Source organism: Pongo abelii, chromosome 19 (genome assembly GCF_028885655.2).
Source record: "Pongo abelii isolate AG06213 chromosome 19, NHGRI_mPonAbe1-v2.0_pri, whole genome shotgun sequence".
NCBI classification, from domain to species: Eukaryota; Metazoa; Chordata; class Mammalia; order Primates; family Hominidae; genus Pongo; species Pongo abelii.
In genome coordinates this window covers 82504800-82518871 of record NC_072004.2, presented here as the reverse complement: position 1 = coordinate 82518871, position 14072 = coordinate 82504800, and the positions used below count along the sequence as shown (strand labels likewise).

General features: G+C 37.0%; 1 protein-coding gene across 10 annotated transcripts in view; it reads left to right on the top strand.

The window, feature by feature from the left end:
• The window catches only part of HELZ (helicase with zinc finger), a 174856-nt gene that overhangs the window by 102543 nt on the left and 58241 nt on the right, over positions 1-14072 (top strand). For all 10 annotated transcript variants that reach the window (XM_054537298.2, XM_054537296.2, XM_024235035.3 and 7 more), the window contains 2 exons: positions 5335-5518; positions 7251-7479. In XM_054537298.2, the coding sequence (XP_054393273.2) occupies positions 5335-5518; positions 7251-7479 (413 nt within the window). The remainder of the gene's footprint in view (positions 1-5334; positions 5519-7250; positions 7480-14072) is intronic.

Here is a 14072-nt window from a genome sequence, read left to right as displayed (position 1 = left end):
TTAGCTTCAGCCTCCCAAATAACTGGGACTATGGGTACGCACCACCACGCCTAGTTAATTTTTTATTAAAAATGTATTTTGTAGAGATGAGGTCTTACTATGTTGCCCAAGCTAGTCTTGAACCTCTGGGCTCAAGTGATCCTCTCACCTCGGCTTCCCAAAATGCTGGAACTAGAGGTGTGAGCGACCACACCGGGCCAAGGTATAGTTCTTAACCTTGAAAAATTCAGCTGGAGGGGAGGAGCTATGGATAATAACCGTAAGATGGTGTGATCTGAGAGGTAGACAGAGTTGTACAGATATACAAAATGAATCCATTGGGCTTGGTGGGACCTGAGGCATAGAGGAGAATGGGGTTTTTGCCTCATATGTTTTGAGAATCTGCAGTTAATTATCTATATTTATAATTGTTACATCTCCCTAACAGGATGACCTTTTTATCATTTTTAAATGTCCCTCCTTGGCCGGGTGCGGTGACTCACGCCTATAATCACAGCACATTAGGAGGCTGAGGTGGATATATTGCTTGAGCTCAGGACTTTGAGACCAGCCTGGGCAACATGGTGAAACCCTGTCTCTACAAAAAAAATAGAAAAAAATTAGGTGGGCATGGTGGCAGGTGCCTGTAATACCAGCTACTCAGGAGGCTGAGGTGGGAGGATGGCTTGAGCCTGGGAGGGGGAGGTTGCAGTGAGCTGAGATTGTGCCACCGCACTGTAGCCTGGGTGACAGAGCTAGACTCTGTCTCAAAAAAATACAATAAAATAAATAAATATCCGTCTTTATCTTAGTACAGTTTTTTGTTTTAAAGTTGATTTGTCTGACATTAGTATAACAATTTCAGCTTGTTTATAGTTGCTGTTTGCATGGTATATCTTTTTTTATTATTTTACTTTCATCTTGTTTACATGTTTGAATCTAAAGTGCATATTCTATAGACAGCATATTATTGGATCTTGATTTTTAAAAAAAAGTTTGAAAATCTCTGCCTGTTTGTTTTGTTTTGTTTTCTTTTGTTTTTGAGACAGGGTCTTGCTCTGTCACCTAGGCTGGAATGCAGTGACATGATTATGGCTCACTTCAGCCTTGAGCTCCCTGGGCTCAGGTGATCTTCCCACCTCAGCCTCCTAAGTAGCTGGGACTACAGATGCATGCCACCATGCACAGCTAATTTTTGTATTTTTTGTAGAGACGGAGTTTGGCCATGTTGCCCAGGCTGGTCTTGAACTCCTGGGCTCAAGCAGTCCACCTCCCTCAGCCTCCCAAAGTTCTGGAATTGCAGCCATCTTTGCCTCTTGATTGGGGTTTTTAATCCATTCACATTTAATGTTACTGATATGGTTGGATTTACCTCAGCCCTTTTTTTCTCTATGTCTCATGTAGTTTTTGATCTCCTGTGTCTTCTTTATTGCCTTCTTTTGTATTAAGTGCATATTTTCTAGTGTCACATTTTAATTCCTTTAATTATTATTATTATTATTTTTTGAGACAGAGTCTCACTCTGTTGCCCAGGCTGGAGTGCAGTGGTGCGTTCTTGGCTCACTGCAACCTTTGCCTCCCAGGTTCAAGTGATTATTGTGCCTCAGCCTCCCAAGTAGCTGGAATTACAAGTGCCTGCCACCACACCTGGCTAATTTTTATGTTTTTAGTAGAGGCAGGGTTTCACCATGTTGGCCAGGCTGGTCTCAAACTCCTACTTCAAGTGATCCACCCACCTTGGCCTCCCAAAGTGCTGGGATTATAGGTGTGAACCACTATGCCCAGGCATTTCTTTTAGTTATTTTTCAATTATATTTTTTGAGTTATTTTCTTAGTGGTTTCTTTAGGGCTTACAATATACATCTTAATTTATCAGAATCTACTTCAAAGTTTTACTAAATTAATTCCAATGAGCTATAGAAACTATACTCCTACATAGCTCTATTCCCCCTTCCTTTCTGTGCTATTATATGTAATATACCTATATACAACAAACTCAATATATTTTTATAATTATTACTTTATATAATTTTATGTTTTTTAAAAATTCTGAGAGAAGGGTAGCAAGTACATATTTATGGAGTTTGCTGTATTAACCTTCACTTCTCTTTGTGGATTTGAGTTACCATTTGGTGTCGTTTTTTACCTACCTCCTTTGTGCCGTTATTGTCAAACATATTACATTGTTATATATTATAGCCTAACAATACAATTATATACATATGGGTTTATGCAGTTGCTTCTTAAATCAGTTAAGAGGAGAAAGAAGAAATATGTTATTATACTGTCTTTATAATTACCCACATAATTACCTTTACCAGGATTCTTTGTTTGTGTGGATTTGAATGATTGTTCGGTATAACTTGCTTTCAGCTGGAAGAACTTCCTTTAATATTTCTTGTAAGGGCAGTCTGCAAGTGAGGAATTCTCTTAGGTTATGTTTCATCTGGGCATGTCTTTATTTTGCCCTCATTTTTGAAAAGTAGAATATAAGATTATTGGTTGAATTGGTTGGATTTTTTCTTTTAGCACATCGAAATATGTTTTCTCACTGCTTTCTGGCCTCTATTGTTTCTGTTGAGAAATCTGTTAGTCTTACTGGAATTTCTTTGTAAGTGATGAGTTGTTTTTCTCCTGCTGTTTTCAAGATTTTATTTTTGTCTTTGACTTTAGTTTTTAATATGGTTGTCTGAGTGTGGGTCTCCTTGCGTTTATCTTACTCAAAGTTCATTGAGCTTGGATGTATAGCTCAGTGTTTTCCATCAAATATGACAAATTTTTAGCCATTATTTCTTTGAACCTTTTTTCTGCTCCTTTCCATCTTTGTGCTCCTTCTGTTCTCCCATGAGATGCGTGTTGGTGAGCTTAATTGGTGTTCCACAATTCTTTGAGGCTGTTCTTTTTTCTGCATTACTTTTTCTCTCTGTTCTTCAGATTGCATAGCCGCTATGTATCTTCACGTTTGCTGATTCGTGCTTCTGTTATTTCAAATCTACAATTGACTCCTGGCAATAAATTTTTCATTTCAATGTTTTTCCTTTCTCACTTCCTGGGGCATAAATTGCTCCATGGCGTGATCCAGCTGCCGTGGGTCTCTTGGTGGAGGCAGAATGTTGTCAGTTTGTGAGCCTTCCTCTCACCGTCTCCTGGGCAGAACTTATGGAGCAGTTGTTGGGGGAGGACATGGAACTTGCTCCTCACTGCTTTTCCCAACCTGCATCCATCCTGTGGAGCAGGAGCTCTGTGTATGCTGTATGTTTGTGTGTAATCCATGCTGCCATCCAGGTGCTTCCATCCAGCTGGTGCCGCTACCAAGTGTGGCTCTTCTGCAGTGCACATCGGGGAGGTTGGGATCTGCTGATGTTCATTGGCTGCTGAATCTACCCAGCATAGGTCTTCTGTCCTAGGAAGCTAGAGAAAATGCAAACTGTCAATGGGCTGCCAAGGCCATTGGATCAGCTCTCCTGCAATGCAGAGCTATGTAGGAAAGAGGGACTGCACTGCCACCCACTGTCCCACTCCCTTTGTGGCAGGAGATGGGGGTTGGGGAACAGGTACCACCTGACTACTACCAACTGCTTATCATAGGCCTTCTGCAGCACAAAGCTGTGAAAAATGAAATCTGCCAATGTTTACCAGCTGCCAAAAGTACCTGGAATAGGAGGGAGCTAGGGAGATGGAAATTGCCCCTTGGCCGTTGAAACAGTTCTGTAAGACAGAGCTGTGGGGGAAAGGGGGCAGTCCATAGCTTGTAGGCCTCAACCTTCCACTGTTCTCAGTGAGTTTTTACAGGTTTTGTTGAATAGATAGATGTTTTTCAATTTCTTGTAACCTCTTTGATCTGTCTTTAGAGACTTTGAATGGTTGTCTTTGCTAATTTTGACCAGCTTAAAAGATGTTTGTCTGGGAGAGAGGTTTCCCAAAATGACTCATATCATCATTCTAAGTCTGTTTTTTGACTACACGACAGGAGGATAAAGTGCAGAAATGGTTGTATGTTGCTTAGTGGTGGGAACTCTGTGGGGTGGGAGGGCGCAGCAGAGGTGTCTCCCAACTCATCTATCCCCACATCTAACCACATGGGTAAAGATAATTTTTTCTTATTCCTTATTGCAGTAGACTGAGTATGTCTACTCTGTTTCCTGATAGTGAGAATGCCATGTCTTTAGTCCAGTTTGCTCTTCACATTCCCTGGGTAGTCTGTGTATGTGATACACTTGCTGCTGTATCATAATAACAATAGGATGACTGTAGTTCTTACCTCTGTAGTTCACTGAATTTGTATCTGGACATGGGAACTGCTTTGTAGTCAATAACCTCAAGTTTTTCAAGGGATGAAAATTGTCAATTTTTATTAAATATATTTAATATTATAAATTAAAATAGATACTGTTAGTAAATAATAAAGAAATGATGTACTTAAAGACATTTAAAAACATACCTCCTTCCTCTGTATGCCCCTGGACTCTTGACTGACCCTCTATTGTGCTTGCCTTATATATTTTTTTTATTATGACTCTCTTTTCTAAAGAAACCATACGTTCTTCTCAGTAAGTAGCAGGCAAGGAACATGTTTTATTAATTTTTGTACCTTCTCCACTGTGCCAAACATTGAAACTGTTTGATCAATTCATTGAATTAAAATAGAACAAACTATCCTAAAAACCCTATCATAATCCAATAATTGGGGTCTGAAAAATTCAGTTGCATAAACTGTGGCATTGCTTTATTGCAAGGTTAGTGAAATGGCTTGGCTGGACTTGTACCACTAGCAGGCAGTGAATTCTGAAAGTCTGTCTCTGTGATCCAAATGTGGCCTAGTCCCAACTGTGGTTTGTTGTCAATTGGTGGCTGTTGGCTGGTCTGCTTAGTTATATCACTGAGGAAGGGGACATTGTTAGACCTTGTATTGCTGGGACTTAGTGATGTCACTGATGCTTCTAATTGGTTGGTTAGTTTCATTGGCCTGATCTGGAGAGAGTGGACTGAAAATTACTGGGGCTGTGAGAACTTGCCTTCCCTAGAATCATGGCCTGTCTTTTTCCCACGCAGGAACTTGAGCTTGTTCCTCACTACACAGGAACTTGGGGGCCAATAGCATTGTCCCTGATTTTCACGTTTTCACTGGTTGTATTATTGGAGAATTTTACTGTTTAAAATGTAAATGAAAAATTTATATTCTCATTCAGTTCACATCAGCAAAGCGTTACTCCCATTTAGAGGTAGTTTGTTGTTTTTTTTTTTAAATGACATCTGCTAAAATGGGATCCTTTATAAATCTGTTTCAGTTACAATATTATTTTCTCCGAACATTGGTGATAACTTTAATATGTATGTGTGTGTTTGTTTTTAAAGGTGTTTGAAGTGGTGGAACGTGTAGAAGAGTTAAGAAGGAAGTGGCCAGTAGCGTGGGGGAAGTTAGATGATGGCAGTATTGGTGTGGTGACTCCATATGCTGATCAAGTGTTTAGAATACGTGCTGAACTTCGAAAAAAGAGATTATCTGATGTTAATGTAGAAAGGGTGCTAAATGTTCAAGGTAAGTATCAATTGAAATGAATTCAGTCATTCAAATGCTTAAATCTAAAGTGTGTTCACATTGGATTTTTAATACTCAAGATCTCTTTTCTGAAGTTATGTGTTCATTTCATATCAAGTTCTTTAATGCCAGGTTTGGCAATTAAAGGTTGAATTCATTTACATGTTAATTAAGTTTTTATATCCAAATAAAATAAGTATTAACAAATACACCTTTTCTGTGACCATAATTATATCAATGCCACATAGTGTATGTATGCTGTGAATTACAATCATAATAGTATATAACACATTCTGCTGTTATACGGTATCTGAGGATGAATTTCTTCATAAAGATTTTTATGTATAGACTTTTCTAAGTGTATAGTTAACAGCAACTCTTTTAAATTATCTTCATTTAATTAATTGCTATAAAATGTATGCTTTTAAATATATGAAGCAACACTATGATGTGAACTCTAATTGAAGCCTAATACAATGTTAGGTTTTATGGTAATATCCAGCAGTAAGAGTAATATACAGCAGTAAGAGCATGGGCAAAAAATAGTTCTACTGTACCATGTGTTGTCCAGATTATACAGAATTTAGGTGAGCATTTTAGAAAGAACATTAGGAGTAAATTAGAAAGCACCCAGAGGAGACTTAGGGTAGTGAATGGTCAAGAAACTGCCGTGAGAAAACTAGGATTGTTTGTCCTGGAGAAGAGAAGACTAAGGATTGACATCAACATTGTATTGAGATTTGTCATAGGGTGAGGGAATAGATATGTTACTATTTGAAGCACATAAGAAAAAATGATATACACCTAGACTTTCTGTAGACTTCTTTATGAAATCAGCTGCGCGTGCCCTCGTTGGCCAGAGACTAGATGACTGCTTCAACAAAGGGTCCTTGTATTGGGTGGAACCTGGGACTAGACAGTTTTAAGGTTGGTTCCAATAGTATCATTAAAAAAAATTTTTTTGTGGTGGTAAAATACGTATGATGTAAAATTGACCATTTTAACCATTTTTATGCACATAAGTTCTGTGGCATTAAGTTCATTTACGTTATTGTGCAACAGTCATCACCATTCATCTCCAGAACTTTTTTGATCTTTCCAAACTGAAACTCTGTATGCAGTAAATGCCCCCATTCCTCCTTCCCTCCTGGCAGTCACCCTTCTACATTTTTTCTCTATGAATTTGACTATTCTAGCTACCTCATATAAATGGAATTACATAGTATTTGTCCTTTTGTGACTGGTTTATTTCACTTAGCATAATGCCTTCAAGGTTCATCCATGTTGTAAGATGTGTCAGAATTTCATGCCTTTATAAGGCTGAATAGTCTATTGTATGTATATGCCACATTCTGTTGATCCATTCCTCTGTCCAGGGATACTTGTATTGCTTCCACCTTTTGGCTATTGTGAATAATGCTGCTATGAACGTGGATATACAGATATCTGTTTGAGTCACTTCTTTCAGTTCTTTTGAGTATGTATGTAAGCATGGAATTGCTGGATCATATGGTAGTTCTCTGCCTAAAATTTTGAAGAACTGCCACACTGTTTTCCGCAGCAACTATACCATTGGACATTCTCACCAGCAGTGCATAAGGGTTTCAGTTTCTCCACATCTTCATCAATGTTTGTTATTTAGCAATTACATTTTTAAAAATGCAATGCTTTTATTATATCAGTGGTTCAGAATAACAATCTTAAGTCTTTTCTTAAAAAATTTTCTTTGTAGGAAAGCAATTCAGAGTTTTGTTTCTTAGCACAGTACGTACAAGACATACTTGTAAACATAAACAGACACCAATTAAAAAGAAAGAGCAACTTCTGGAAGATTCCACAGAGGACTTAGATTATGGTTTTTTATCTAACTACAAGCTTCTCAATACTGCCATCACAAGAGCACAATCCCTGGTTGCTGTGGTGGGTGATCCCATTGCTCTGTGCTCTATTGGAAGATGCAGGTAATTATGTGTTAATGTTGAGACATTAAAGGGGAAATGTGACATGATTTGTATCCCTATGTGTATGTTTATTCGTATGACCTTCTGGCTAATTAAAAACAGGTTTATTATGGCCTGATATCCAATGAGAACACAAAAGCATATTACTTTGGATCTATTTATTGTATGCATAATTGTGTATTCATTGAGCCATTATTCAAGAGATATTTCCTGAGTGACTTCTAGGTTCTAAGCACTCTTCCAGCTCCTGAAGATACATCAGTGAACAAAATAGACAAAGATCTCTGCCCTTGTGGGGCTTACATTTTATTGGTGGGGCTTACTTTTTACTGGTAAGGAGAGGAAGATTACCGTAAACTAAATAGGAATATTATGTAGTATTTTACATGATAAGTTGAATGGAAAGGAAAATATTAAGAGGAATTAGGAATGATGGGGACGGTGCAGACTGGCTTGTGATTGTAAATAGCGTGGTGAGAGCAGACCTCACTGAGAAGCTGACTTGGAAGTGAGGGAGAAGCTATTTGGGTTAAAAGTGCTCCAGGAAGAAGCAACAACTAGAGCGGGGGTCCTGAGCTGGTTTCATGCATGTGTTTGTCTTTGATGGATATTAACTTTTGTATCCCTTGGTGCCTCACTTTTTCCCTTAATTGTTCTAATTTTTGATGAATTTCTTTCTGCAGTCTTGCTCTCTCAAGGCTTCTCAATGTAGATAATTCTTTGTATCTGGTTAATCCAGAAGATCTTAACATTAGGGGGTTAGACGTGGTCATTACTTGTCTTTCGGTAGCATTATTAGTATTAGTATTAGTATTAGTATTAATATTAGTATTAGACTTTAGTTTTAAGGAACAGTTTCTACTAAATATGGTTAAAATATCAACCTACACACCAAAATCTATCTTTATACACTTGTGACTTATACCAGTTAATTGGAATTTTAACTGTACAAAGCCAGTAATAGAAGATTTGGCCTTTTGAGTATTGAAGAACTGTGCTAGCATTAAAAAAAAAAAAAGCAGTCGAACGGATATTTGTAATATTCTTTTGTGAAAAAGAAAGAAATACACTAGGGATTACTTAAAATTTTATAAGTATGCTAGTATGTGTCATAGGAAGTTCAGAATAGTAAAAAGAGATGTAGGTAGTCCTGAATCTGCCTTGGGTAATTATTTCTTTTTGATATGTTAGAATTAAAGTAGACAAAACTATTAGGACATGGCACTCTTTAAATCAGGTGTTTTTTTCTTACAATATAGATAATGACAGCACTTTATTATCTATTTTTGTGTTCTAGCAGGAAGAAAAATTCTGGGAAGGGAGATTATTTGGGACCTTTAAGAATAAGTTTCATGTGTTAGAATTTAAGACCCCTCAAAAAGTTAATATCGTTTATAGGGGAAAGCTATCATCAAAGGAATCAAGTAGAGTTTTAATTTGTGAAAAAAAATTTTCTTTTTTAAAAAACAAAGCTTGAAGGGTCTGTAACTTATTTATCTGTAAACAATTCTGTTGTAACATCTTTAATTTCATACTTTAAAAATATATTGCCATGCATTTGTAGTCACTAATGACAAATTGGAGGGGGAAGAATATCTTTTTTTTTTTGAGACAGAGTTTCACTTTTGTTGCCCAGGCTGGAATGCAATGGTGCAATCTCGGCTCACCACAACCTCTGCCTCCTGGGTTCAAGTGATTCTCCTACCTGAGCCTCCCGAGTAGCTGGGATTACAGGCATGCGCCACCACACCCAGCTAATTTTTTGTGTTTTTAGAAGAGATGGGATTTCTCCATGTTGGTCAGGCTGGTCTCAAACTCCCGACCTCAGGTAATTTGCCTGCCTCGGCCTCCCAAATTGCTAGGATTACAGGCGTGAGCCACCACGCCTAGTCAAGAATATCTTAATTCTGAGTTACAAATGAATAGAAGAACCAAGTATATCAAGGAGTCTACTAATTTTGCTTTCATCCTAAGAATTTTACTTTGTATTACTTTACTAGTCATTGTAAGTATATTTGGTTAGAATGTTGCTTGTGGTATTTTACCAGTTTTGCTTATATTTATTATTTGATAAGTGAGACAGCACATACAATTTGATTAGAATGTAATATATTAAAGCACATGTTGAAAACAACTAGAAACTATTAGGGGAGTAAATGGATGTAAGAATAGTGTTCCGGCCAGGCACAGTGGCTCACACCTGTAATCCCAGCACTCTGAGAGGCCCTGGTGGGCGGGTTGCTTGAGCTCAGGAGTTTGAGATCACCCTGGGCAACATGGCAAAACCTTGTCCCTACAAAAAATACAAACTTTAGCTGGGTGTGGTGGCATGTGCCTGTGGTCCCAGCTACTCAGGAGGCTGAGGTGGGAGGATCGTTTGAGCCCAGGAGGTTGAGGCTCTAGTGGTCATGCCACTGCACTCCAGCCTGGGTGACAGAGCAAGACCCTGTCTCAAAGAAAATAAAAAAAAGAATAGTGTTAAGCCACATTAGTTTTGGGCTCTCCTTATAAATAACTCCAAATACATTTACCAACCTGAATATTTTTAAAGAAACCATTACCCCTTTCTTAAAGAATCATATTATACTGTGAATTGCATGAGATCAGCATTTTTCATCCATTGTCTGACAGAAATCATTACTTTCTTAGAGCAAATGAGTGAATAATTCTTCCTGAGGCCATGTTCTCTGAATTATCCAGGGCTAATTTTTAACTTCGAAGCTGAGTCTACAGTTGCCTGTTTCTTACTACTCAGCTGGGAAGTGTCAGGGTATACACATTAATTGATAAGCTAAGCAGAATGTTTTCAGGGAAGTGAATATATTATGTTGAGTAAAAAAAAACATACATTTCATAGTTACATGGCAATGTTGATTGTCTGCTTTATTTGTACAGTTTAATCATGGCTGTAGCCCAAGAATTGATAGTTGGGGCATATGGATATTTAAGCTTTAATCTCACTAATTTAATTAGATATTAATTTACTCTCACAATACAAGTAAGCTCAGAGAATATAATATGATTCTTGGGTCCTGTAAAAATGGAAGAGTGAGTTCTTTGTAGTTTGAGTTCATTAGGACTGTTTTCCTGCTTTTTTCATTTAATATTTTCAAAAAAACTAATATATTCCCAAATATCAATCAAGTTTTTAAGGAATACTTACTGTGTATATTATACCAGTTCAGAAGTCAATCAGTTATATATTCTTTTTTGTTGTATTTTTAAACAGATTTTTTTCTGTTAATCAAAGATGGATATAGTGAAGATCCTCCCCCTCTCTCACCAAGCTAAGAAGTATTAATAGTGGCTGCTGTTTATTGACAGCTTTCTTTGAGCCAGGTGCTGATTTATGTACTTTGCACACATTGCCTCATTCACTCCTCCTAACAACCCTATAATGTGGTTATTTTATTTGCATTTTAAATGGGCAGCCTGATTGAGAGAGATTAAATTGCCCAGGGTCACATAGCTATTATGTGGTTCAATCAAACAGATGTCAGATTGACTTCAAAACCCACATTCTTCTCTCTGGTTATGCTGCCTTTCCCAGAAGTGATGGGTATGCTCAGATAAATCTGCACGGAATGGCAGGAGGCTAAGAGGAGAGTGATAACCTTTCTTCAAACCAAGGCGTTTGGAGAAGGTCTTCCCTTGAACTGAATTTCTTCATTTAGCACATTTTATTTATTCTGTGAAATATAAACATATTTCATGTATGTGTAGAGATGTATGTATATGTGTGTACACACACACACACACACACACACACACAGTGACCTAAGGACACCAAGTGATTTTTTAGTGTTTTATCAGTGATCCTAGAAATAAGGTTAACACAGGAAGAAAATCAAACTTTGTGTTCAGGCAGTGATTAAAAATAAGGTTACATCCTTTGAAATGCCTAAAATTATATTACAGTGTAATACACACTTGGGTTTTTAAACCAATACTACTAAAAAAATGGTTAACATAATATTATGTTAACATTTTAGGGAGGGGCTGAGAATTGATAAAATCGTTAACCGGAGTGGCGAATTCTTGTCCTCATTCTATTGTGATCTGTCAATTATCTGTATTCAGAAATGCTTCATGATTGTATACATAGTACTTTGGTAAGGTATTGGGGAGTTCAAGGGCCAGTGTAAAGAGAAAAAAGGAAAAATTTTAGCTTTAAAACTAAGAATTTTTGAAGGAAAGAAGCATTCCCCTGAAAGTTTAGAAGTGAGACACAAATGTCATTTCAATAGTAAGGAATAATAATAATAGTGCTGGTGCCCCACTTTACACATGAGGAAACTGAGGTATAAAGAGAGGCTAAGTAATGTGCACGAAGTCACACAGCTACTGAATGATAGAGTCAAGATTTCAGGCTAGTTCTGGAATCCATGTGCTTTACCATTTTGCTATATCAATGGTGCCAAAAAAAAAAAAAAGGTCAGATTTAACGTGCAAATTTCAGGCCACTTGTGGAGCCAGTTTAACTTGATTAACTTACAGTAAGTAGTTAATGTTACTTTTAAATTGGTATGCGTTAACTCGAAGGCTATTTCTTTGAAATCCCTAGAATCTTCTGGTAGGCAAACACTGTCACCAAGCTCCAGCTTTTTGTGAAGTCTGAGATTGTTTGACTTAACTCAATGTTACTTCAAATTCTGTTCATTGCAGTCAAGGTCAGTGAGGGTGATACAGGAACAGGGTATGGAGTTTTAAAAGGCAGCTGAAAAATAGAGCAAGTTCTGGCATTTTGGCTGTGACAGCTGGAAATGAAAAATGTAATAAGAAATTGATGTTAGAAATTGAGCTGGAGGCTGGGTACAGTAGCTCATGCCTAGAATCCCAGCACTTCGAGAGGCCAAGGTGGGAGGATTACTTGAGGCCGGGAGTTTGAAACCAGCCCTGGCATCATAGCAAGACCCCATCTCTACAAAAAAAATTTTAAAAATTAGCCAGGTGTGGTGGCACACAACTACAGTCCCAGTTACTGTGGAGGCTGAGGCGAGAGGCTTGAGCCCAGGAGTTCAAGATTACAGTGAGCTGTGATCATGCCACTGCCCTCCTGCCCTGCACTCTGAGTGACGGCACAACCCTGTCTCTGAACAAACGAATAACTGAACTAGACAGAGTAAAAGTCAATCCATTCTTTCCTTAGCGTTTTGCTTTGTCTTGAAGTCCAACGCAAACCTGAAATGCCACTCTGTGAAACTGCTACTTTATCAGTTAGGCTAAAAAGACCCTTCTTTTGAATGTAGTATGTAATAGAATTGTATTGATAAATATGCAGTTGAATATTGTGGCTATTCTTATTAAAAGGGTGGGAAAGTGGATGGATTTTAGATCCTGAGTGCTATATAAGATAGTCCTTCCCTATATTTTCTCATGTTATGATGAGAAAAAAAGCACAATTCCTTCATTGGGGTTCTTAAAAATAAAAATAAAGGACAGCTTTTCAGCATGCGTTTCTTGGCAACACACATTTCCAGCAACTGCATGACTGTCTTAATTAGCCTTAGTCTTATAGTCAGAAGTACATATTTAATATTTTGTAGCATTTTTACTTTTTCTGTTGTTTACATATAGGTCTAAAATTTTTTCTGAACCCATTTGTTTATTTTTTGTTTATTCATTCCATTTAAAATTTTTTATTTTTTTTAATTAAAATTCTTTTTTCAACAGCTTTATGGGTACAGGTGGTTTTTGTTTACATGGATAAGTTGTATAGTAATCAAGTCTGGGCTTTTAGTGTACCCCTCACCTGAACAGTGTACATTGTACCCAACAGATAGTTTTTCATTCCTTACCCCTCTCCCACCCCCCCTACCTTCTGAATCTCCAGTATCTCAATTCATTTCTTAAACTCATCTTCAAAAAACTAGGAAAGATGGATATAAGGCATATGTAAGAGAAGCATAGTTTGGAATTAAACTCTGCACAATTTTATGAATATATTAATAACCCAATTCCCATTCATATACTAACTTTTATAATATAAACCTTTTCATTTATGCTTCTTGAAGCCATCTTGATTACCTGCTGTCCACCTGGACACAAGGATACCAACTTGGGAAGAAACCATATCACATATCTTTTGTAGCATAATAAAACATTATTTGAACCTCTCTTATTAAACATAGGTATGCATATTTATAATAGTCATTTAAAATTTAAAAACTTTATATGTTGTCTTTTGTAATATGTATTTAATAATTTTAATATTTAGAAATCAATTTTCAAACCTAGGAACAATAGTATACAAATGCAACAAGTTTTGAATGTACTTTTCTCCTTTAGCACTTATGAATTTGATTAAGAAATGAATAATCAACATTAAAATTAGCATTCCAACTTCCTATATTTTTCATAATTCATTTAACACTTATAACAGTTAATTTTATAAGTTGTGCTTGTGACAAGCACCTGTTAATTAAGAGAAAAATACGGAGTAGTTGGTTATTTCTTAAGAATCCTCATGAGGATTATGTACTTTGTGGCTCAAATTTATGTCTCGAGTTGGCTTTTCTTAGTCATCTAACACTAGGCTACTTTGGCCTTATAATTCAAATATATACACACACACATAGATACACATACATGTG